Source organism: Stomoxys calcitrans, chromosome 1 (genome assembly GCF_963082655.1).
Source record: "Stomoxys calcitrans chromosome 1, idStoCalc2.1, whole genome shotgun sequence".
Taxonomy (NCBI): Eukaryota; Metazoa; Arthropoda; class Insecta; order Diptera; family Muscidae; genus Stomoxys; species Stomoxys calcitrans.
The window spans coordinates 134,105,048-134,131,698 of NC_081552.1; the positions used below are offsets into that span (position 1 = coordinate 134,105,048).

The 26,651-nt window shown below is 39.6% G+C and overlaps 1 protein-coding gene across 3 annotated transcripts in view; it reads left to right on the top strand.

The window, feature by feature from the left end:
- Positions 1-26,651, top strand: part of LOC106092641 (kinesin light chain) — a 220,157-nt gene that overhangs the window by 109,263 nt on the left and 84,243 nt on the right. For all 3 annotated transcript variants that reach the window (XM_059361248.1, XM_059361246.1, XM_059361247.1), the window contains one exon: positions 23,065-23,185. In XM_059361248.1, coding sequence (XP_059217231.1) covers positions 23,065-23,185 — 121 coding nt within the window. The remainder of the gene's footprint in view (positions 1-23,064; positions 23,186-26,651) is intronic.

A 26,651-nucleotide genomic window follows, 5' to 3' on the forward strand; every position in this document is an offset into this window, starting at 1 on the left:
AAGCCCACCTGGTCGTTTAGTTTGGAACCATCCGTTTCCATTTCCAACCGGTTCTATTAGGAATAGTGACACAGTAATTTTTATCAAAAAGTGGCTCAGGTAGCGTGTAATCCACACTGCCTGGAACATCGGATATTTATTTATTAGTTCCAACATATAATAAATATATGCTCAAACACAGAAAAGGAAAAGCATTGGCTACTATGGCCATCAGCTTAAACAGTTACAAGAATTTGTTTATAACGTCTAATTTTTACTCAGATATTTAAATTAGAATGTGTAATAAGGATCTCCAGGTGAAGAATTGGTTATGAATTTGTTATGAAGAATTGAACGTTGATATTGAGTAAGAGAAACGCATGTTTCTATGAAGTGTTTTACAGATGGAGGATTACCACATTTCGGACAAGAGTGGATTAAGTTTTTATCTAGCAGGTGTCGATGCGTTGCATTTGTATGGCCCATCCTAAGACGGCTAAAAATCCGAATTTTTCTCTTAACAATATTTTTGGGGTAAACGGGCGTTTCGTTGCTAGAATTTATTACACTGTAGTGATAATATTGAAATAGTTCGCGATTGTTGGAGTGTTGTTTTTGAAGTTCCATAGTAATAGCCCTTTTCAAATCTATTCTTTCAATTAATGGATCTGTTATCAGCGGTGCAGAGCACTTATATTTAGTCGCGGAGTCAGACCAACATGCCCGGGTACCAAGAAAGGAATGATTTTATTTTTATATTTAATTAGTTTGTCGCGAATCATATTAATTGATGACCAGAGGCAGTTTGAGGTATTGGTGACGGCTTTTAAAACTGACAAGCTGTCAGAAATAATTATAGTCTTCTTTTTAGTAGCCACGGCGAGATCAATTGCATGCAAGATGTCAGCTGCTTCTGCCGTAAATATAGATAAGTAGTTGTTTAAGCATTTTACCCCTAGCATATATCCAAATTTATCAACAACTGCAAAAGAGGTGTTACCATCGTTCTTGGATGCGTCTGTATATAAGAACTGCCAGTCAGAATGTTGAGAGACATATTTTCTGTGCAGCTGGGTGAATGTTTCATTCGCAGTATTATTCTTGACAAAGTCCGCAAGAGAGAGATTACAGCTGTGTTCCGGATACATCCAAACAGAATATTTTAATCGGTATTTAGATAGCTTCTCACTGAAGTTCAACACATTATTTTTAACACAGTCGTGCATGACTGACAGTAATCTTGGTTTCATTTTTGCTATTAGAACTTTGGAAACTTCACTATCGGTAATTCTATCGTTAAAAAACAAAATCTTTGGTAAAATTCTATTTCTGGAATCTAAAAACGTTTCCTCCATAGACGGTAGCCCAGACTCTATAAGTAAGGTTTTGATGGGAGTCGTACGAAAGGTGTAGATGCTGCTTCGAATACAGTTATTATAGAGGGAGTTTTTTTGACGCAGGGAAGATTTTGGACTGTTCCCAAACAAAAATAGACCGTAATCGATTTTGCCCAGTACTAGCATTTTTACAAGTTAAGTCAAGGTGTATGTATGAGTATGGCTTTTGGCAGCCAAATACCTTATGATATTGCGTGGAGGTATACGATTATTTTTCAGTATTACCAATTGCTTCTTCCATCGATAATTTTTTTCGAATATAATGCCTAGAATTTTAAGTTTGTTTACGATGGGAAAGTTAATGTTGTGAACTGACAGATCACAAGGCCTGCAGTTGTGTTTCCTGCAAATGTGGAGTATCGAGGACTTATGGCGCCTGAAACTTTGGCCCAGTTAAAAATATCGGATATTATGCCCGAAAACAAATTGTTGGTGACGTTGTTGTCTTTGGTGGGGCTTAAAATGTATAAGTCATCCGCATAGAGATAGTGATATAGGTTATTAACTCTGGAGATAAATGTACTTATTTGATTGAAGGCAATTTGAAAAAGGACCACGGAAAGAGGTGAACCCTGCGGTATTCGGTTATATAGTGGGTATTTATCGGAGTAGAAGTTATTAATTCTTACGCGACAGCTTCGTCCAGTTAAGAAAGATTTGATGAAGTTCAATATTTTGTGCCCAACTCCCCATGCTTGTAGAGACTCCAGAATAATGTGAATGCCAATGCGGTCGAATGCTTTTTCAAAATCAATAGCTAAGATGGATGCGTGATTTGGTAGTCGATATAAATTAGGACGTCCTCACAACCCTGATTTGTTTTCAAACTTGATTTAACGCATTTAATTTACGGGAGCTTAAAAACCATGATAATCGGCTGGCAATTATCCGCTCTAGAACCTATGAGAGGCAAGGTAACAGTGAAATAGGTCTATATCCGGAAAAGTTGGTCTTGCTTTCCCCTGCAACCGTTCTTAAAAATAAGATTATATAGCTTAAGCAGTTTCGTTTTGCTGGATAACGATAAGTTTTTTATTAAAGCGTATGGTATGCGGTCGTGTCCAGGCGTATTCTCTTTTATTTTATTTAAAACTAACGACAATTCCGCCATGCATATGTCGGTGTCAATTATTGAAGTTTGTTTGTTGCACGCTTTAATGCTGAAATTAGAAGGTAGTTGATTCTTAGCATGGCAAAATTCTGGTGATAAATTATTATCCGACGAGTCACTAGACCAACGACTACCAAAGTAGTTGGCTATGTTTCAATCGCTATTAGTTTCAATAGATGAGAGGTGTTCCTGTTGGATATACGATATACCTTATTCCAGACCACTGATAGAGGTGAATCCCTGCTGATGGTTTTAGTAAAGTTAATATAACAATTAATTTTTAATTTTTTGCTCACATATCTGAATTTAGCATTTGATTTTTTATATAAAATTAGATTTTCCATTGTTGGTTTTTTTCGAAATTGTCTGTAAATTTTAATTTTTCCTTTCTCCACTATGGAACAAAGTGTCTTCTCTTTGGGCAAGAAGTTGGAATGCACTTATTTGCCGCGGACCTAATAGCTTTCGTGAAGGTGGCATTAACATTATTTGGATTTGCTGGGGAAGAAATATTATATAATCTCTCGTCAACTGAAGCCTCGTATGATGACCAGTTCCGATTGGTCAAACTTTAAAGTTATTTCCCGACTAAACCTTAAGAAGGTTATTCTTAAGGTTCAGTCGGGAAATAACTTTAAAGTTTGACTAATCGGAACTGGTAATAAGGTTGGTAGTTATAGAGAAATGATCACTGCTGTGGAGGTCCTCAAGCGTTTTGCTGGATGCTAGAGATAGAACGAAGATGAACACCGTGTTATGTCAACATTAGTGAAGGTATTAAAAGTTGAGAAATGTGTAGGTTTCCCATCATTTAGAACACAAAGGTTATGAACTGGAGTTTGGATGTTGGCAACTAGATCGGAGATATCATTTATGTTAGATGACTCGTTGGGATGAATGTATAGATTTATAATAGTTGATTTAATATTTAAAGTTAGTTCTATTGATATATTAATAGTTCTGAAGAGTTTTGGATACGCTTATGTGGAATGTGATTTTTAAGGAATATTGCAATTCCAATTTTTGAACCCGTATTAGAGGGGAGATTAGCAGAGTAAACAATATAATTATTTGGCGGTATTGGCTGCGATTTATAAGGGATATGCGTCTCTTGCAACGCGATCAGTGAGGGTTATTATTAACAATTGAAGATCTAAGTAATTATTGACAAGACCATTTATATTTCATTGCATAACTCTGAAAGTAGACATCTAGCTATCATTAAGATGCATATAATTTTCAAATATGTATGTAGATACATATAGGAAGATAGATACACATTTTATCTTCCATGTTTATGGGTCAATTAATTTATTCTCTTGTTTGATTCTGGCAGGCGTTAAAAGTGTGTCATTTCTCATACTTTCAGAATTATATTGCTCAAGAGATGAATTTGTTAGTTCTTTATTTTTAAGAGAGGATAATGTGGTGGTTCTGTTATGTGCTTTTGTTTGTGTTGGTAGTAAGATTATAGGAGTTAGGAGATTTTCTGGGGGCTTGTTGTTGGTATGATAGATTGTTGCTGGTGGTCGGTTGATTGACAGAATTTTTTTGGTGATGCATTGTTTGTTTTGTATTTATCTGAGTATGTTTTTGTTGTGGTCTGTTCATGATTTGACTTATGGTTCGTGTTTTTTGTTGGTTAACAGTTATTTGGTTCGATGGTATTAGTTTTTGTTTTCGTTTTTCTTCCAAGTCCTCTTTTGGGATGTCATAACTTTGGATGGGTTTACTCTTTTGTTTAGCTTCATTATATGTTATTTTTTCAATTGTTTTTATTTTTAAGATCTCTTGTCTCAGTTTTGTTGTTGGACCGATGTTCATGATTGCAATTAGTGCATTCCACCTTTGTGCATAGGGTAGGTTCATTAAGAGAAGTTGAACATATTTCGCACATTTCAAGCTCATTCCTACAGTATTTTTTTTGTGTGACCAAATTTAAATCACCGTTTGGGGTTGGTATGTATAGTTCCACTTTGCAGTTAAGTACCTTGCCAGCTTTTACCTCTGATGGAAGTTGATAAAGGTTGAAATCCAGAATATGCATGGAGGTGTTTATAACTTTACCATCTTGGAAACGGCATCCAATTACGCCTTCATGTTTAAGTCCATCCAATATTTCTTCCACGGTAAATTCTGTAAGTCCTTTGGAGAAGATGACGCCTTTAACGGTGTTAAGGGTGGGGTGTAAGAAGCATTCTATAGGACAGACACCAGAGAGAGTTGTTGCTTTAAGGAAGCGATTTGCCTGATTTTCGTGTTTTGTTAGCACCAGTACATTACCATTTCTAAGAAAACTGACGTCCTGTGGAGGCTAGTTTGAAATTCCTTCCAGGGCTTTGCACACTAGGAAAATGTTATGGCTTCTTATAGGTTTATCAGCAATTTTGCTTTTTAAAACGACGTATTTCAGTTGTGTAGGTTTTTGATTGGCGATAGTAAGTTTAGTATTTAAGTTGCGAAAAATCCGACTATCATTTAAATGAAGGTGGTTTCTAGTCCGCTTCCGCTAAGGAGACGGGTTATTGCCGAGAATCTCGTAATAATTTCTTCCCGAGAAGGATGCCATGATGAAAAACAATCAGATATTCGCGCTTATTATTGGAAGTATCACAAGACCAGAAAAAAAATTTATAACGAAATTTTTCAAATAAACTTGAGTAAAGAGAGTGGATACGTGTAACTATGCGAGGGTTTTTTTAAAGCACAACTGTTCGCAATGAGAGCTTGTTGTCAAGCATAACACAGTGTCCGTAGCCGCCACATGGCCAATGAGAAAGCTCCCTTAACCTCACGGCAGTGGTCGCTGCAATTTGGTGTCATCCTCACTGCGGCTGTGATGCAAACTTACAACCCATACTTTGGATTCGGTTTAGTATTGAACAGTAGGTGGATTTTTGAAGCGCATAATAGATCTGACAAATGCAGTATATACCAAATGCATGACACGCGGTCTAAATCCCCAACTATTACCAATCGCTCTCTTGCAGGTGTATAGGGCAAGAATGGCCTTCCTTGCCCTTTCCAAAATGTTGGACTTTGTAGTTCAACTTCCTGTCCAGCAAAACACCCAGGTATTTTGCGCTTTCTGTAAATCGAAAAATTCTCTCCACCCAAGGAGACAGGTTTCACTGTAGGTAACTTGTATCTCCTGCTGAAAAGAACTACTTCTGTCTTGCACGGATTTATACCCAGACCAGTTTTGGTAGCCCACTTCGTTGTTGCGTAGAGCTTCCTAAAGTATATCTCCTAGAGTGCTGGGAAAATCTTTCGCCTTCGTGTTGTAGGATTTTCCTGCATTCGGAATGAAGATGACCTTCGTGTCCCTCCATCCCACAGGTATATATGACATTCTGATACAAGCAGAGTATATCTCCCTAAACCACGGAACCAGTCTATCATACAATTCAATCGGTGATACATCATCAGGGCCTGGCGACTGGAGTCGAAAGTTATTATCGCCCAAAGGATTTTCGTCTCAGACACAATTTCCCTAATGGCCCTCGACGAATGCATATCAGTGACAATCTCTTCTGGCGCCACGTTGCCCCTAGGAGGATTTCCCGGGAAATGTGTATCAACGAGAAGTTCTACTGTTTCCTCACTAGACATTGTCCATACATTCTCTGACTTCTGAATATACCCCACCGTAATAGGTCTCGAGGACAGAATCTTCCTTAGCCCAGAGGCTTTAGATGTATCCTCCACGGAGCTGCAGAATTCTACCCAGGATTTATTCTGAGCCTTTCTAAGCTCCCCCTTTTTTTCTTAGCTCAGCCTTATAGATGTCCCGATCGTGTGGTTTCCTTGTGGTTTTTGCTCTGTTGAAGAGTTTTCTGCAGTCCTTCCTTTGACCAACCAGCTTTGGGTTCCACCATGGCGTTCGCTGTTTGCCCCATGGCTTGACACTAGGGCATGCTGACACAAGCGAGTCATTCAAGGCCTTCGTGATCCGCTTGACCACTATATCTATATCCTCCGTAGTTTCTACTTCCTTTTCTAGTCTAGAAGGGATAGTGGTGCAGAATTTGAAATTTATCCCAGTCCGTCTTTCTTCTGTTTAGCCGAGGGACCACTACTTCAGTATTTTCTCTAAGGCTAAAACTAATATAAGAATGATCAGAGAAGCTGATCAGAGAACATTTCCCAGTCGCATATTCTTCCATTTATATCATTCGATACATAGGTAATATCTAGTACTTCCTGCCTGTTCCTGCTAATAAAGGTTGGTTTGTCCTCTTTATTACAAATCGCCAGATTGCAATTTACAATATATTCAATAAGCAGCTCACCCCTTTCGTTGTCATCCGTACTTCCCCATATCTGGTGATGTGCATTAGCATCACTTCCTACAATGAGGCTTTTCTTTCCTACAGAAGCAGCTTCAACCAGCGACTTAAGATTTGAAGGCGGCATCTCTGAATCGTGTGCCATATGCAGGCAAGCCAGCCAGTAATGAGACTTGTTTATTTCAAGGCTGGCTACTACTAAATCTTCAGTGCTTAGCGACGGAAGAAGAAAAACATTTAGACTACCCTTTGCAAGAATACAGGCTCTGTGTCTCCCATTCCCCGTACCCTTGAGAAGTTTAAATCCGAAGACAATGTAGCTCACAAATGTCGCCGCTGAAATTTTTTCTTGTGTTCTTTGATTTGAACCCAGGCGTTCATCGTCATAGGCGGACATGTTAACCTCTGCGCTACGGTGGCCTCCATCGTGTACTCATGTGTTCCAAAAAATTGCAATCAACAAACGAGTACCGCAATCTGTCTTCTCTCTTGAAAATATAAGAATTTCTCTCTTGAAAGTATAAGAAATTTTTTGGAGCCTGACCACTGTAATAAAGAAGAAATCGATTGCATACATTCCGTTGTCGACAAGCAGTTAACACATTTTGGAGATATTTCGACAGATTGACGGACGGACAAGACTAAATCGACTCAGAATGTCAAGAGGACCAAGAAAATATATTTTGTTGGGTCTCAGATCAATATTTCGATGTGTTGGAAACGGAATGACGAAATTAGTATGGTAGAGGTATAAAGACTAACAAATAAGAATTATTTACAATTTTAAGTCACAACGGCAACCCTGCATTCTACTAGCCTGCACCAGAAAAATATATGCCACACTGTTGGTTTATAAATTTCTTTGGCTTATAATGTTGTTGTTACAAATTCTTTTGATGTTTTGGATAACAGAAATTCATATTGCGTTACTTCAATAGAGTTAGCAAAGGCGTAGGTGGGATAGTGCGTGCGTGTGAGACTAGCAACCATGAGGTCAAGAGTTCAATTCACCTCAGAACTATCTTATAAAATTTTTTTTTATATTTTTTTTTAAACTTTGCATATTTTTTTGACTATGATATGAGTTTTAGTTTTCAGAAAATATTAACTTTTTTCCCATTTATTGAATGTATGTCAAAGGCATGCATGTGTAAAACGAGTGATGTGTAAGAACAAAAACTAAGGGAAAACTAAACTTTATTGCATATAAAGGGTGATATCTTAAGAGCTAGGGAAGTTTTTCAAAAAAAAAATACACATAAAATTCAGAAAAGTTCATGAAATCTTTATTTGAATCGATAGTACGGTCCATACAATTTAATGTGTGAAGATTATATCATGCAAATGTTGAACGTGACTGCGCCTCAAATGGTCCATCCGCATAGTCCAATTTTAGTATACTCTTTCCAACATTTCGGCCGGTATCTCAAGAATAAATGCTTCAATGTTGTCTTCTAATGCGTCAATTGAAGCAAGCTTGTCTGTATAGAAATGAGCTTTAACATAGCCCCACAAAAATTAGTCTAAAGGTGAAATCGCACGATCTAGGCGGCCAATTGACCGGCTCAGAACGTGAAATAAAATGTTCACCGAACTCGCTTATCGAAGAGTCCAGTGTTACGCATGCTGTGTGACATGTGGCACCGTCTGGTTGAAACCACATATCATGCAAGTCAATCTCTTGCATTTTAGGCTAAAAAAAAGTTGGACATCATCTCACGGTAGCTCTCAACCATTCATAGTTACGTTACGATTCGCATTATCTTTGAAGAAGTACGGTCCAATGATGCCACCAGCACATAAACCGCACCAAAATGTGACTTTTTCTAGATGCATTGGTAGCTCTTGCAACGCTTCTGGCTGCTCCTCATTCAAAAATCGGCAACTCTGCTTATTTACGTACCCATTGAGCCAAAAATGAGATTGAGATGTTTGAACGTGAAACAAATCACAAAATGTGCGTTGCCAAAAAGATAATTGTTAAAAATGTACTCTTTATGTATTAAAGGGGTATATATAGTAAATAAAACATAAGCCTAAATGGGGGATCTGGCCTTTGCGCTTTGAGAATTTAAGGGGGTTTTCCAATATTAAAAAAAAAAAATTAAAGTACGTAGTACACCCGTTTAAATTGGCATATCTTGTTAAAATTTTACTTAAACGCATAAAAAATACAAAAAATACAAAAATACCGCTCTTATATACCGACAATCGCCAAATAAAAAATAAATTCAGTTTGGTGATAGCAGTTGTCGACATGGGAGAAGAATTTGTGACGATGCCGGCTGGTATCGGGGCCGATACAGACTAATTGTCTCCGGGGATCAACGCTCACTAGATTTAGTAAAGAAGGAAAATATTCCTTTTCGACCAATTTCGCCTGTTTGGATACCAAGGATTCCCTCAGGTCGTGAATTGATTCTTGGAAGACTAAGAGAATGTAATCTCAATCTTTTAACCCCCGAATGGAAGATTGATAGATTGGATGAGGCTGATGGTGACCGGAGACATGCAATATTCGTACTAAATTCTGGCTGTCTCGTAGGAGGAATCGTTCACACCGTAAGTGTCTAGTGTCCTGAGGAAGAGTGGTTCCACTGCTTTCTAACCTACGCCTGGATGCGTACGAAAGCTCATCATAACAAGATCTAACGAATCTTGTGAGGATGAACTCCTGGTGGAATCAGAAGACGAGGTTAACACAACAGTGGTGGAAGTTCTGAATCTTGACTATAGTCCGGTTTCTACAGATAAATCTCCACCATTGTTAGGCTTCGGCGGCACTAAAAGTCCTCCTGATGGCAAGGGGATTTGACGTGGTTGTTATCCAGGAACCATGAGTGTGTGGAGGAATGGTCCGTGGACTAATAATTTCGGGATTTAAACTACTCAAAGGTACGGGGAATGTTAGACTCAGAGCCTATATTCTTGCAAAGAGTAGTCTAAATGTTTTTCTTCTTCCGTCGCTAAGCACTGAAGATTTAGTAGTAGAAATAAACAAGCCTCATTACTGGCTGACTTCCCTATATATGACACACGATTCAGAGATGCCGCCTTCAAACCTTAAGTCGCTGGTTGAAACCGCTTCTGTAGGGAAAAAGAGTGTCATTGTAGGAAGTGATGCTAATGCACATCGAATGTCAACGAAAGGGGTGAGCTGCTTATCGAATATATTATAAGTTGCAATATGGCGATTTGTAATAAAGGGGATAAACCGACCTTTATTAGCAGGAACAGGCAGGAGGTACTAGATATTACCTTTGTACAGGAAGATATAAGTGGAAGAATATGCGACTGGGATGTGTTGGATGACCATAGCTTCTTTGATCATGGTTATATAAGTTTCAGCCTTGAAGAAAGTAATGCAGAAGTGGCCACTCGGCTAAACAGAAGTAAGGCGGATTTGGATAAATCTCGGCACAAATTCTGCACGGAGGATGTAGACATAGTGGACAAGCGGACCACGAAGGCCCTGAATGACTCGCTTGTGTCAGCATGTCCTAGTGGCAAGCCAAGGGGCAAACAGCGACCGCCATGGTGGACCCCAGAGCTGGTTGGTCAAAAGCCACAAGAAAACCACACGATTGGGACATCTATAAGGCTGAGCTAAGAAAATATAAGGGCGAGCTTAGAAAGACTCAGAACAAATCCAGGGTAGAATTCTGCAGCTCCGTGGAGGATACATCTGAGTCCTCTAGGCTAAGGAAGATTCTGTCCTTGAGACCTATTACGGTGGGATACATTCAGAAATCAAAGAATCTATGAACAATGTCTAGTGAGGAAACACTAGAACTTCTCGTTGATACACATTTCCTGGGAAATTCTTCAAGGGATAACGTGGAGACAGAAGAGGTTGTCACTGATATCCATTCGTCGGAGGCCATTAGGGAAATTGTGTCTGAGCCGAAAATCCTTTGGGCGATAAGAAGTTTCGACTCCTTTAAGTCGCCAGGCCTTGATGATGTATTACCGGTTGAATTACAAGCTGTGTCTGATAGACTGGTTACTTGGTTTAGGGAGATATACTCTGCTTGTATCAGAATGTCATATATATATGTGGGATGGAGGTCATTATCATTCCGAAAGCAGGAGAACCCTACCACACGAAGGCGAAAGATTTTCGTCCTATTAGTCTGTCATCCGTTATGCTGAAGACTCTTGAGAGGTTGATAGAAACATGTCTTAGGGGAGAGATCCCTGGAGATCGCCTGTCGCGGCGGTTGCATGCATATAGTAAAGGCGAATCCACTGAAACAGCCCTTCACGACCAAGTTGGCTAAATAGAGGGTTCTCTCGCTGTCAAGGAATAAACAATGGTAGCATTTCTTGACATTGAAGGTTCTTTCAATAATGTAAAACCGACGTCAGTCATGAAAGAGTTGGATTTTGTAGGCATCAACTCTACCGTAATAACTTACTTACTAAAAGATGTATTTCGGCAGGCTTGGGATCTGTAGATCTAAAAAGATGGGCCATCAGAGGAACACCTCTAGGAGGTGTACTGTCTCCTCTACTTTGGAATATAGCCGTTAACAATATATTATTGTCTCTGGAAGAAATAGGTGTAAAGTGAAGTAAATAGATGACGTAGCAATTGCGGTTAGGGGAAAGTTTCCCAGCCCTCAAAGAGATATTATTCAGGAAGCTCTTCGTGCAACAGTAAAGTGGTCTATTGCACGAAGTGGTCCGAAAGTGGTCTAGGTATAAATCCGTGCAAGACAGAATAAGTTCTTTTCAGCAGGAGATACAAGTTGCCGACAGTGGAACCTGTCTCCTTGGAAGGAAAGAATGTTTCATTTACAGAAAGCGCAAAATACCTAAGTGTTTGGTTGGAGAGGAAATTGAAACTCAAATCCAATATTTGGAAAATGCTAGAAAGGCAACTCTTGTCCTATTCACCTGCAAGAGAAGCAGTGGCAAAAGTTGTGTGTTTAGACCGCGTGTCACGCTTTGGATATATACTGTAGATGTCAGACTTATAATGCTATATGGTGTTGTGGACTGGTGGACGGCGCTTCAAAAGTCCACCTATAGCTCAATACTTAACCGGATCCAAGTCTTGTTTGCGCATCACGGCCGTACTTAGGACGACACTTTCTGATGCACTGAAGTTAATGGTACTTCTTATGCCTCTGGACATTTTTCTTTCTCGTTGGTCATGTGGAGGCTACAATATCCTATGTTCCAGGCAGTGTGGATTACACCCTACCTGAGCCGTTTGATAAAAATAAAAAATACTTTACCACTATTCCTGATAGAACCGATTGGAACTACGATATCCCTGGTAACAGTAGTTACATAGACTTCTATACGGATAGTTCCAAACTAAACGACCAGGTGAGCTTTGGGGTGTACTCTAGAGATCTAGAACTGGTCATATCGAAAAGATTTCTCGACCACTGCTGTGTGTAGCAAGCGAAGATCCTTACAATAGAGGAAGTGTCATAATGTCATTACGACGATTGGCATAAATATCTTCTCAGACAGCCAGGCAGCCATTTAACCCCTGGAGAACGTATTTCTGAACACAAAAACCGCCCTCGACTGTCGCAGATCTCTCAACGAGATGGCTGAACAGTTCAAAATTCATCTCTTCTGGTTCCTAAAGCGGACGAGCTTGCGAGACTAGGAACCACCCTACACATCCAGGGATACTGGAATCTGTGGGTATGCCTATAGCGACATGTAAGCTAAGTTTTCAGGACCGGGCCCGAAGGACCACGAATGATAGAAGGTCACAAAGAGGAGGCTGTGAGCATTCCAAAACTATATGGCCTAATCTAGATTTGAAAAGGTCTACCGCTTTGCTGTCATTGGCTAGAACAGATGTCTCCGCCATTGTGTCCGTCATGACAGGTCAGTGTCTAATCGGAATACATGCTGACAGACTGAAGATTGCCAGCAACGACTATTGCAGAAGCTGTGAGTACATCGAAGAGGAAGAGACTATAGAACATCATCTATGTGTGTGGCCCGCACTAGCAGTTAGAAGGAGTTCCACTTTAGGTTCTCATTTCTTTGAGAACCTGTCTGATTTAGCGTATATGAACATTCGCAAGCTATTAGGCTTTTTAAAGCGATATGGAGGGTCCAACGGTAGGAACTAGAAGGCATATTCCTTGTTCTATTCCAGTGGTATCACAATGGACGAAAACGTAAAAGTGAGTCTGATGGCAGACTGCCACTTAAACTTATCCTAACGTAGAGCTCTTACACAGAACTCTTATATACAAAACATCGCCTTGGGAATGAGCCCTACCGGCTAGCTGAAAAAATTAGAATTTCTGGTTTGTTCTTGTGTTCATATACTTCCTAAAAATACATATAAGGGCTTTTCACATGAAAAGGCCTTAATATAAGTTCTTTTCACAAAACCTTATTTCGCAAATAAAAAATAAATTCGACATAGAGCTCTTGTATGCCGGAAATCGGTCTCAGTATGGGCTAGCGGAAAAAAGGGTATTTTTGTTTTTTTCTTGTGTCGAAATACTTTTCAAAAATACATATTAGGTCTTTTCAAAGGACCTTATGTTGCCCATATAAAAAAAATCGAATTAGATCTCTTATATCCACGAAGTTGGCCAGGTGTGGCTTCCCTAAGGCCCAACTGACCAAACAGGTATTTTTGTTTTTTTTTTTTTTAGAACCCAAATTCGTTTTTAAAATGTTTAATTACTTGTTTCACATCGGATATACAATAGAAAATAAATCGGAAAAAATGTATTGGTATTTTTTTATCATTATTTTATTTGTTTTTACTTTTAAATTAATGTTTTTTTTTTACATTACCTTGTTGTTTTATTGCCTTTTTCAATAAATCAGGTTTAACATAAATTTTTATGACATCCCGCGTACTAAATTATTTTTATAACACTTTTCAACAAGGCGAGGACTATATATTCATAGTTAAAGTCTTATGTATCTATTGCAAAAATGGTAAGGTAAAGGATACATGCAGAACAGTTAGGTTAGGTAAGGTTGAAAAGAGGGTGCAGATATTAATCCGCCCCATGCCACTATGGACATACACCTAAGTCAGTAAACGGCTTGTTGTGCGCTCTAAAAACTATAAAGTAAATTAAATTTTAAGTTAGGAATTCCGTGCTACTTACAAAATCCTTAATTGTTTTTCATGCCACTCCCCTAAGTTGGTTCATGCCTGGTATTGTGTCCCAACCTAAGTGCCGGTATCTGCTAGACGCGAAAGCCGGGCAATGACAAAAGAAATGCTCCAACGTCTCATCTTCTTCCCCACATGCCTTACACATGCTATCACTTGCCGCACCGATTCTACATAAGTGAGTTTGTAGTCCTATGTGTCCCGTTATGATACCAATAGCAATACTGACCTCCTTACTTCCATGCAGTAATAGCCTCGTCTTTTCACGATCTGTATCCCCCCATGGGATTTTCGCCGTTCTACCGACCGTTTCGCTGTTCCACAATGTTACGTACCCATTCGTCGCCCACTCCCTGAACTCAGACTACGTCGACCCGAAAGCCTTCAAGTTCACCAAGTGTATTGACGGCAGTCCTCTGGCCTTCACCGCCAAATCGTCTGCCCTTTCTGCCGTTATGGTCCGACACCCAAACGATGCGGATTTTGCCATCCTCAGAGAAGGCGTAAATATCCTCCTTACACTGCAAGACTGTTCGTGACCTTACCGTCCTGGTTGTGATTGCCGTTATGGCAATTTTACTGTCGGTAAATACGTTCACGCTCGACGTCCTTGCGTTAGCTCCACACCACCTCACGCATTCCGTGATCGCCCGGATCTCCGCCTGCAGGACCGTATTATGGTCAGGCAGTCTAAAACAGATCTCAGTCTCTGGTTCTCAATGTAAACCCCTAGGCCCACTCTGTCCTCTAGCTTTGATCTATCCGTGTAACATGATTTTACAGATGGCAATACTAGGGTTCCGTCAATACAAGACTGTGCCGATGACAGCAGTGCCTCGCACTCGACTTCAAGTTTCATCTCAGGTATCCGATCGGAAACCTCTTCCTTTTCCTACAGGTTTCCTATCGTCGCCTCGATTATACCACGATGGTATGAGCTGCTCCCATCCTCAATCCATTCTCCGCTCCGCCTATGCCATGTTCTCTGAACTTGTTGTATAGCCCATATGTTGCACTTTTTCTCCATAGCAGTTAACCAAACCACTAAGGCATATGAAAGTATTGGTCTAATCACGCTCATGTAGAGCCAGTGGACTATCCTCGGATTCAGGCCCCATTTCGAGCCTAACGCCCGTCTACATAGTGCCCAACCTTCTCATTACGCTTCTGAATATGACACTTCCACTTCAGTTGCCTGTGCGAGATCACACCTAAGTATTTGACCTTATCGGATAACGAAATCGTCTTATTGAGGAAACCTGGTGCGTTAAATTGGCCCTCCTTCGTCTTCCTCGTGAACAGGCATATTTCAGTTTTCTCTTGGTTAACATTGATACCCCTGGGTATAGCCCAGTCATATGCCATACGCAAGACCCTTTCGGCCCTTCTGCATAGCTCGTTCGGATCCTTACCCTTTTAGAAGTATCATAACATCGTTGGCGTAGCAGACGGGTCTAAATCCCTCCTCAGTCAGCATCCGTAATAGCTCATTTATGGTGGTCACCTATAGGAGTGGCGATAAAATGCCCCCCTGTGGCGTGCCCTGTGCCACTTTCTCCCTTATATTTATTCCATGGATGTCATACTCTTTACCATGGTGTCCACAACGGTTTGAAGCTCCTCAAGGATTCCTTCACCATAAATTCCGTTTTTATAAACCTTCGATCAACGTCATTATTCCAAGTTCCGGTGTCTCCGTGAGTCCCTTCGTATCCTGTGGAAAATCGGTTTTCATCAAAAGCCTCACCATGTCCTCCGTTGTCTCTGCTCTCACTCCCATGTCGTCTACTAAAGTTTCAGTTTGGACATGGGTTTTTGAGAGAAACTTTTTTATCTTGGCGGCGTCATTAACGCAATCGACCTGTTCGCAGAAAAGTTTCCAGGAGGCACGTTTTCCCGCTCTGGTAATCTTATTGTATTCCTTGAGCCGTGTGTAATACACATCCCAATAAACTTCCGCCTTTTTACGACGTGCTCTGTTAAAAAGTCTGCGGATCTCTTTCCCAATTTTGCGAATCTCCCCGGTCATCCAGGGTTTTTCTTGGGCTGATTTCCTTTCCCGAAGAGGACAACTGTCTTCGAAGGACCCCACAAGTGCAGTCGTAATCCTGTTGACATTTTCGCCAATGTCTTCTATGCTTGGACAATCTAAATTATCTTGCCCAAGTCTTCTTCTGAGAAGCATTGCGAATATTGTCCAGTCGTTTTTCAACTTATTCCGGAAGCTTATCGGATTCGGCTCTGGCCGTGCTGTTCTAAACCTAATGTAGCGATGGTCAGAGAAAGAATGTTCCATGAAGACTCTCCAATACTAAACCTCATCGATTAGATTTTCCGAACATATCGTCACATCGAATACCTCCTCCCTAATCCTATTAACAATGGTAGCGGTGTTACCAATATTAAGTGTTATTAGATCGTTGGTATTCAAGAACTCTACCAGAGCTTGGCTCCGCTTATTAGTGTTGGTACTACCCCACGAAATTTGGTGAGAGTTCGCATCGCACCCTATTAGTACCTCGTTTCCTGTCTGTTTTGCTTGCCTCTTCAGCCGTTGCAGCTCCGACGTACGTGGCGATCTCGGAGAGTCGAAAGGCAGATAAAGTGATGCCAAGTATGCTCCACCGTCTCCCTGTCTCACCACTGTTGCATCCGACGTTGACAACCCTGGGAAATACATATATAATTAAAATTTTTATGACAAATAACGCAGGTCCTCGGCCGAGTACCAGTGTTGGCATAGAATAATTGGTAATTGATATGGTTCAGTCCAGAAACTTTGTTCCGGGTCGTCCATGGCTCCTGAATTAAGGCAACACGCTCCATCAGAGCGTGTGTAGCAGTCTCGCTCCGGTGGAGGTTTATCTGGATTACCTCAATCACTGGTTCTCCAGTAAATGGGCATCTTGGGAGTAGGTGATGAGCTCATCGTCTGCTCCCTGTTCTTCAGACTGCATTGACTTTCCTGTCATTGCACTGTCTGATGTCATCGTTTAAGGTCCTTTGCCTAGCCTAGTCTTCCGACTCTTTATAAAGTCGGTAAATGTTCCATCGTCGGGTCCCTGTTCGATAGTCTATATTGGGTTTCCATTCCTTGTACTGCCTAATGTTTCAATACTAGAATCTTTGCCTATCTTTGTCTTCCAAAACCTAAGTAAATGGGCTTCTTGGGAGTAGGTGACGGTACCATCATCGGCTCCCTGTTCGTTGGGTTGTATTGAGACTCCTATCTCTACGCTGCCTAATGTTTCAATATTAGTATCTTCACCTATCCCAGTATTCCGAATCTTGAAGTCGGTGATGGGTCCGTCTTCGGGTCCCTGTTTGTTAGGCTGTATTGGGTCTTACGCCACTGCATTGCCTGATATTTTAGTATTAGGATCTTTGCTTTTCCTAGTCTTTCCAAGATTGAAAGAGGCCGTGATTGTTTCGTTGTCAGCCCCCTGTTTGTTGGGTTTTGTTGAGTCACCTGCCACTGCACGGCCTAATGTCTCAAAATAAGAATTTTTGCCTATCCTAGTCTTCCCAATCTTGAAAAAGACAGCATTGCTCCCGTAGTGCGCCATGACTTTAGTCTTAGCCAAACTCGTCACGGAGCCTTGATCAATTCCAACCACACGGAGAGTTCCTTCCTCCTCCTCCTCTCTGTGGAAGACCTCCCACTTCTCAGCGACCAAATCTTGGTTTTGCTTGCCCAAGAATCCCAACATGAGTTTCGTCGCAAATTTACTGCCCCATCCCTTGATGAGACCGTCGCCTTTGTGCGCTGGGCGATTTTCATCTTTCTCACCAGGTCGAGCTTTGCGCCCTCCTAGGGAGCGTTAATACCTCTGACGAGCTGTTTGATGGTATCAATACATTCCGCCGACGCAAAACGCGGCGTAAAGATGTCCCCTCTATACCCGCAGCCGGTACATACTCCTCTGTCTTCTTCGTCGTGCACCGGATCGCTTTCTCGGTCTGCTTGTGAGCTTAGCATCGCTTATCGCCATCGCTCACATCTGCTGTCATCCCGATGTCCTCATCTCTCGATTCGGCTGCGATGATTGTTTCTTTGTGTTAGAAAATTTGAAAATGTGCTTGTGCGAACAAAACAAGTAGGCTTTGTTTTGGTAAATTGGTTTTTTCTCGTGGAATTTGTTCTGAAATTTGTGCAATGAATTCGATTGGAACAATACAACAGATGGAAAAGCTTGTTGGCTCCGAAAATTGGTCAACATGGAGCTTTGCCATGAAAACGCAATTGGAATTAGAGGACTCTTGGAATTGTATTGAACCTTCAGGAGACAATGCCGTTTTGGATGCTGAGAAGGATAAAAAGGCAAGATGCAAGATAATCATAGCTATGGACAAAAGCTTATATGTGCATGTGCAAGATTCCAACACATCAGCGGAAATCTGGAAGTCTCTCAAAAATCTTTTTCAAGATAGCGGATTGGATAGACGAATTGGCCTGTTGCAAAAATTGTGCTCCATTCAATTGGTGGAATGTTCATCGGTGGAAGATTACGTCAATCAAGTAATTTTAACAGCCCAGAAATTAAATGATATAGGATTCAGTGTGAACGATGAATGGATTGGAAGCTTACTTCTAAAGGGATTGCCAAGTGAGTATCAGCCCATGATAATGACAATTGGAAGTACTGGGAAGCCGTTGACTGCTGATGGGGTCAAAATGAAACTTCTGCAAGATGTCAAATGTAAGCCATCAACTTCAAATAGTGCTTTGTTCTCCAAGAAAACCAGAAATATCGATGGAAAGAACGCAAAATGTGAGAAAAAGTTCTCCAAGCAATATAAGAAGGGTAAGTCGCGATGTTTTAATTGTGATGGTATAGGCCATTACGCATCAGAATGCCCATCAAAAGCCAAAGATAAAACTCCCAACAAAGGCGGTTCTATGCTCGCTGCGTTAGGCACAAAGTCCTCAGACAACAAGTGGTACATAGATAGCGGTGCTACAAACCACATGACTTCAAGTCGGGAATGCTTCGAGACGATTGGTGATTTCTCCGGAGAGATAAAAACTGCAAATAATGCAACCATGAAAGCTGTTGGAAAGGGTAATATATCCATGACTGTTTCGACTCCAAGAGGTAATGAAATCGTTACCGTGCATGAAGTTCTTTATGTTCCATAGTTGGAGATGAATTTATTGTCAATTAAGAATATAGTCGCCCACAACAACAGCGTAATTTTCGATAAAAAGGGTTGTCGTATTTTGAATTCGTCGAAGGAAATCATTGCAACTGGATGTCAAACGAATGGTTTGTATAAACTCGATACACCTTCCCAGAATGCTGTCTTCATTGCAATAGAAGATTCCATTGATTTATGGCATCGTCGGTATGCTCATCTGGGATCTGATAATTTGAAACTGCTTTCAAAAGGCTTGGTAAAAGGTGTTCAGTTTCCAGAAAGTTCTTTGGCGTCATGTACGTCGTGTGCAGAAGGAAAGCAGCATCGCAGCAGTTTTCCGACAGAAGGATCAAAGGCTTCTAAAGTTTTAGAAGTCATACACCCAGACGTTTGTGGACCAATGGAAGTCAAATCCATCAGAGGCAGTCTTTATTTCGTGACGTTCATTGATGACTTCACTCGCAGAGTAAAGGTCTATTTTATCAAAAGTAAAAATGAAGTCATAAACTGTTTCCACAATGGAACGGAGTACATCAATAAAGAAATGGCCGTCGAGTTGAAGAAATGTGATATAATACATCAAACTACAGTTCCATATACTCCGGAGCAAAATGGACTCGCGGAGAGAATGAATCGCAACTTGATAGAAAAAGCACGGACACTGATGTGTGATGCTAATATGCCGAAGTTTTTTTGTGCCGAAGCTGTTAATTGTGCAAGCTACATAATAAATAGATCACCTCAAAAAGCCTGCCAAAAACTCCAGAAGAAATGTGGACCGGCCATACCCCAAATGTAAGTTATTTAAAAACTTTTGGTTGCATAGCTATGGCACATATCCCAAAGCAAAAACGTAAAAAGTTGGATGCCAAGTCCGAAAAGTGCGTTTTTGTGGGATACAGTACAACTTCGAAAGGATATAGAGTTTATAGCCGAAAGCGGAGAGAAGTATTTGTACGTCGAGATGTAATTTTCCATGAAAGCTCTTTTTATTATTCTGGTATCATTGACGAAGACAATAAAGATGTTCCTGTGTATGCGGTTGAAGTGGTGGCAGATGATACAGAAACTCCGGGCAACCAGAGCGATTTTGAATCATGTTCATCGTCTCCACCACAAAATGAACCTGAAGTGGGTGATTTGGAGAATAGCTTAGAGGAAAGCTTTGAATTACCTTGTGACCAGAATAATGAAATTGTAGAGCTTCAAGGTGATAGTGTCGATACTCAAGGTTATAATGTTGATATTCCTCGTAGAAGCGAACGTCTAGCTGAAAAAAGAAAGCATTGGCAACTAGAAATTTTGATAGCACAGAAGAACCCGTAAGTTTTGCTGAGGCTGCCCAATGCAGCGAAAAAGAAAGGTGGATTGAGGCGATTGAGAGTGAGCTAGGGTTAGAGAGAATAACACCTGGACATGTGTCGAAAAACCACCTGGAGCAAATGTTGTTAAAACAAAATGGATATTTAAGAAGAAACGGGAACCTGATAACAATATCAAGTACAAAGCAAGATTGGTGGCCAAGGGATTCACCTAAGTACAAGGGATCGACTACGAAGAAACGTATTCCCCAGTGGTTCGATACATCAGTTCGATTCTTAATAGCCATGGCAGTGAAATATGGTCTGGAAATTTATCAGATGGACGCAATAACAGCACTCTTGCAAGGTGAGTTAAAAGAAGATATATATATCGAAAAGCCAGAGGGAGTTTCTATTGGGGAACAGGGAGAGTATTTGAAGCTCAACAAAGCTATATATGGACTAAAACAATCAAGTTTGGATTGGAATAACAAACTGGATGAAACTTTAAAGAAATCTGGACTTATACGCTCAAAAGTGGATCTGTGTTTTTATACATAGAAATGGAAAATTTATGACGTTTTTGGCTATATATGTCGATGACATTTTGCTCTTTAGTAATGAAAATTCATATCGTGAGAAACTTATATCGGAATTAATGTCCCAATTCAAAATGAAGTTTTTTGGAAAGGCAAAGCAATGCCTTGGTCTACGTATAGAAAACAAAGACGGGGACATTTATTTGGACCAAGAAGAGTATATCGACAGAATGTTAGTAAAGTTTAATATGGAAAATTGCAATCCCGTATCGACCCCGATGGATGTCAACGTTAAACTTTCCAAGGAAATGTCTCCGAAAACATTTGCTGAAGTCAAGGAAATGTCGGAAATACCATACCAGCAAGCGATTGGTAGTTTGCTGTTTGATTCGCAATGCACAAGACCGGATATATGCTTGGCAGTCAACAAGCTTAGAAAATTCAACAAGTGTCCCGGAAAAGAACATTGGTCAGCAGTCAAACGAATATTCCCATATTTAAAAGGGACGAAAGGCGCAAAAATCAAATTTTCTAAAGGAGAAAATGAGAAACAGGCGGCATATTCAGATTCAGACTGGGCAAATGATATTGATGACAGAAGATCAGTGACTGGGTACATTTGTATATTACAAGGTGGACCAATATCCTGGGTTTCAAAACATCAACCAACTATTGCTCTTTCTACAACGGAAGCTGAATATATGGCGCTATCTGCTACGTTACAGGAAGTTATATGGCTCAGAAATTTAAATGCAGAACTCAACCCACAATCTCAAAATGAACCGACGGAGAGATATTGCGATAATCAAAGCGCTATAAATTTGGCATCAACTAATAAGTATTTAGCGAGATCAAGACATATCGACGTTCGACATCATTTTGTACGCGAGAAAAAGGATCAAAATATGGTTAACTTCGTTGGAATCCAAACTCAAGTCATGGTAGCAGATAATTTAACAAAGCCAGTACCAACTGACAAGCACAAATTTTGTTCAAAACGAATGGGCTTGCAAATACAATAATATAAATTTTGTTCGAGTGGGGGTGTTAGAAAAGTACTCATTTGAAAATGTACTTGTGCGAAGAAAACAAGTAGGATTTGATTTTGTAAATTATTTTTTTTGTTTGTTCTTGTCTTTGAAACTTATGTCAATAAAATATATTATTCATTGTTATATCAAATCGTTCAAATGAAAAGACATTTTATTTTTGCTCTGCTAAAACTTTGACACCGACGCTGTCTAAATCCAAGTCAGAAACACCACCACCTCTGGTTTATCCGTCGCTTCCTCATTAATTGGTCTGACGACCAGTTGCGCGCTTGAAGCATTACTCTCGACTACAGGCGCCAATGCACCCACACCTATTGGAGGGGAAGGCCAACACGCTACGGTCTATATATATTCTTTTTTTTTCATTGAGTAGCGAAATAAAAACACGTCCGCTCCACTCAACGGCTACAACACCATACTGAACAGTTAAAAGTTAAAATAAATCTTTCAAGTGTTTTGCCTGTTAGGGCGAGATCATTAAATTTTACAATTTCGTCTTTGGTTAGATGACTTTTTAACCATATTAGGTGTGATGGCTTCAAGGGCCGTGCGTTGTTATGTTGTATTTGAATCGTATTAATAGCGAAAACGCATCTATGATACAATTACAGATAGAATGTCTGTCATTACACAAAAAAATGGAAAAGTACAGGGTGGCTGATGAAAGCCGCTACCAAAAAAAAATGTAATAACTTTTTTTCTATTTAATAATAATAATTTAATAATTAATTTAATTAATTAATTAATTAATTTAATTAATAATAATTTAATAATTAATTTAATAATTTAATTTAACATGAATAAAAGAAAAATGTACAACTAATAAGTAGGGTTGTCGAGCTTGGTTAAAGTGGTAATTGTATCATAGATGCGTTTTCGATATTAATACGATTCAAATACAACATACCAACGCACGGTTCTTGAAGCCATCACACCTAATATGGTTGAAAAGTCTTCTAAACAAAGATGAAACGTGGTTGGTGTATGTTGCTATCTTTGGCTATCCTTTCCCTTTGCATCTCCGATCATTGAGCTCGTCTCGAAAGGGAAACACAAAAATTGTTAAAATAAATCAATGTTATAAATCTTTCTTCTAATGAAATACTTAAAAGGTTCAACAATCAAAATATTTTTTAGGTATGAAGTTGCAGTACCATTGTGCAAACAGGCTCTTGAGGACCTAGAAAAAACAAGCGGCCATGATCATCCAGATGTTGCAACTATGCTCAACATTCTTGCATTAGTGTACCGCGACCAGGTAAATTCCACTTTCTATCTTGTAGTTAAATATGTTATTGTGCTTAGTTCGTGATGTTCACTTACATATACAATTCACATCAAATGTCACTTATATAATCTTACTACTTACGTTAAGAATACTTAATCACTACCATAAATTCCAACTCTAATTTGAATACCTAAAATATCATCCTGTCTTAGAATTTTTGAATAAATATTCAGTTTTGTTTCATCACTCTAAGCGTGCGATTCATACAGAACAAGTGGCGACAAGTATAAAAAAAGAGAAAAAGTGATCGGTGGTCCAACAGTAAAATAACAACAATGTCAATGGAAAACAAAGGGTTGGAATTGCTCTTACAGCAACAACAAAAATTCGCGACAATTTATTCTTACAGCAACAAGAATGGCTGAAATCCATCTTAGAAGGCAAAATAAAAATTTCACAAGCAACGAAATTTACAACAAATTAACAGCCAATGGTACCTGCATTCCATAAATTTATCAAAGAGCAACAACAGTGAAACTCGTATTTACAACAATTAGAGCAGCATATGCAGTGACGTTGGCACTGCATATGCTGCAAAATGCGGGACAGAGGTGTTTGACTTGCTCAAGAACTTATTTGGCGTAACATCTCTTGAGAACCAAACATACAAAGAATTGACTGAAAAGCTGACAGAGCATTCGCAGTTTCCCAGCACAACGTATCAGCGCGTTATGCTTTTTTCAAAAGACAAATGAAGAGCACTCCAACATATGTATAAGGAATGGGTAGCAGACCTTCGTGGTTTGGCGCGAGTCTGTAAGTTTGTGTGTAATGTTGAGTCGTGTGCCAGCAGCTACGTAGATGATATGATTTGGGATTACTTCATCATAAACATACCACGTGATTATGTTCGCGCCGCAGCATTGCAAAAGCAGAAGGCAACACTCACTGATGTTTTTCTCATCGCGGAGTCATTTGAAGCAACAACCAGGACTGTGGTTGCGATCAAGGAAACCAAAAAAAAGATGGACATAAATGTTGTGAAAAAACCAAACTTCGTCATGAAGCAAAATCAAAAATGTAAATCATGTTCGAGGTGTCTTCACTCTCGCAAGTGAGAGGAATTTAAATATACCAAGTAAAAGCGTGCTAAGTTCGGCCGGGTCGAATCTTATATACCCTCCACCATGAATCGCATTTGTCGAGTTTTTTTTCCCGGCACCTCTTCTTAGGCAAAAAAGGATATAAGAAAAGAGTTGCTCTGCTATTAGAGCGATTTTAAGATATGGTCCGGTTTGGACCACAATAAAATTATATATTGGAGACCTGTGTAAAATGTCAGCCAATTCGAATAAGAATTGCGCCATTTGGGGGCTCAAGAACTAAAATAGAGAGATCGATTTATATGGGAGCTGTATCGGGCTCTAGACCGATTCAGACCTTAATAAACACTTATGTTGATGGTCATGAGAGGATCCGTCGTACAAAATTTCAGGGAAATCGGATAATAACTGCGACCTCTAGAGGCTCAAAAAGTCAAGATACCAGATCGGTTTATATGACAGCTATATTAGGTTATGAACCGATTTGAACCTTATTTGACACAGTTGTTGAAAGTAAAGGGTGATTTTTTTGAGGTTAGGATTTTCATGCATTAGTATTTGACAGATCACGTGGGATTTCAGACATGGTGTCAAAGAGAAAGATGCTCAGTATGCTTTGACATTTCATCATGAATAGACTTACTAACGAGCAACGCTTGCAAATCATTGAATTTTATTACCAAAATCAGTGTTCGGTTCGAAATGTGTTCATTCACCGTTCAGCGATGAGGCTCATTTCTGGTTGAATGGCTACGTAAATAAGCAAAATTGCCGCATTTGGAGTGAAGAGCAACCAGAAGCCGTTCAAGAACTGCCCATGCATCCAGAAAAATGCACTGTTTGGTGTGGTTTGTACGCTGGTGGAATCATTGGACCGTATTTTTTCAAAGATGCTGTTGGACGCAACGTTACGGTGAATGAACACATTTCGAACCGAACACTAATTTTGGTAATAAAATTCAATGATTTGCAAGCCTTGCTCGTTAGTAAGTCTATTCATGATGAAATGTCAAAGCATACTGAGCATCTTTCTCTTTGACACCATGTCTGAAATCCCACGTGATCTGTCAAATACTAATGCATGAAAATCCTAACCTCAAAAAAATCACCCTTTAAGAATAAAATACGTCATGCAATTTCAACCAAATCGGAAAGGAATTGCTCCCTCAAGAAGCTCAAGAAGTCAAGTCATTCCAATCGGACAAGAATTGCGCACTCTAGAGGCTCAAGAAATCAAGACCCAAGATCGGTATATATGGCAGCTATATCAGGTTATAAACCGATTTGAACCATACTTGGCACATTTGTTGGATATCATAACAAAACACTTCGTGCAAAATTTCATTCCAATCGGATAAGAATTGCGCACTCTAGAGGCTAAAGAAGTCAATATCCAAGATCGGTTTATATGGCAGCTATATCAGGTTATGGACTGATATGGCCCATTTACAATACCAACCGACCTACACTAATAAGAAGTATTTATGCAAAATTTCAAGCGGCTAGCTTTATTCCTTCGGAAGTTATCGTGCTTTCGACAGACAAACGGACGGACGGACATAAAATGTCGCGACGATCAAGAATATATATACATTATGGGGTATCAGACGAATATTTCGAGTAGTAGTCAAACAGAATGACAAAATTATTATACCCCCCATCCTATGGTGGAGTGTATAAAAACGCAATGTGTAACATACACATAGTCCATAAAGTCTGCGTTCTTTTTTAATGATTAACAAACAACATAAAAAATAAATAAAGTTAAGTTTTGTTGTATATGTATGTTGTATCTTTATATTTCTTAATTTAGAAAACAAAAACAAAAATACAAGTTTGCTTTTGCGTTTTTGTTCTAATGGTACTTTTGTTTCATAAGAAGAAATTATGACAACCAAAAAGACTGCGTTCACTTTGTTTACTTAGAAAGTAATGTTACTTTTAATGACGTTTGTTCTTATTTTTGATGAGTTTCAGTTCATTATAACAACAAATGATAGTTACACATGTTTTTTAAAAAATTAATAAATTTGGAAACATGGAAACTGAAGGAAATATGCATATCTGAAGGAAAAATAATTATTAAATTGTGGAAGGAAGGACAAAGCTTTAGAAATATTGGTGGAACAGTTGGAAGAACGTATTCTTCTGTCCAGCGCGTAATTAATAATTACAGAGAAGCCGGCATTATAACTTCAAAACCTGGGCCTGGGCGTCCAAAAAATCATCCGTTAGAGAAGTGCGCAAAGTGATTAATATGGCAAGCAACAACCCTCTATAACATCAACCAAAATTGTTGAAAATATTAAAACAATGTTTAAACTGCCAGAAAAATATTACATAGAGCTGGATTTCATGGAAGAGTTGGTCGAAGAAAGCCGTATATTTCAGTC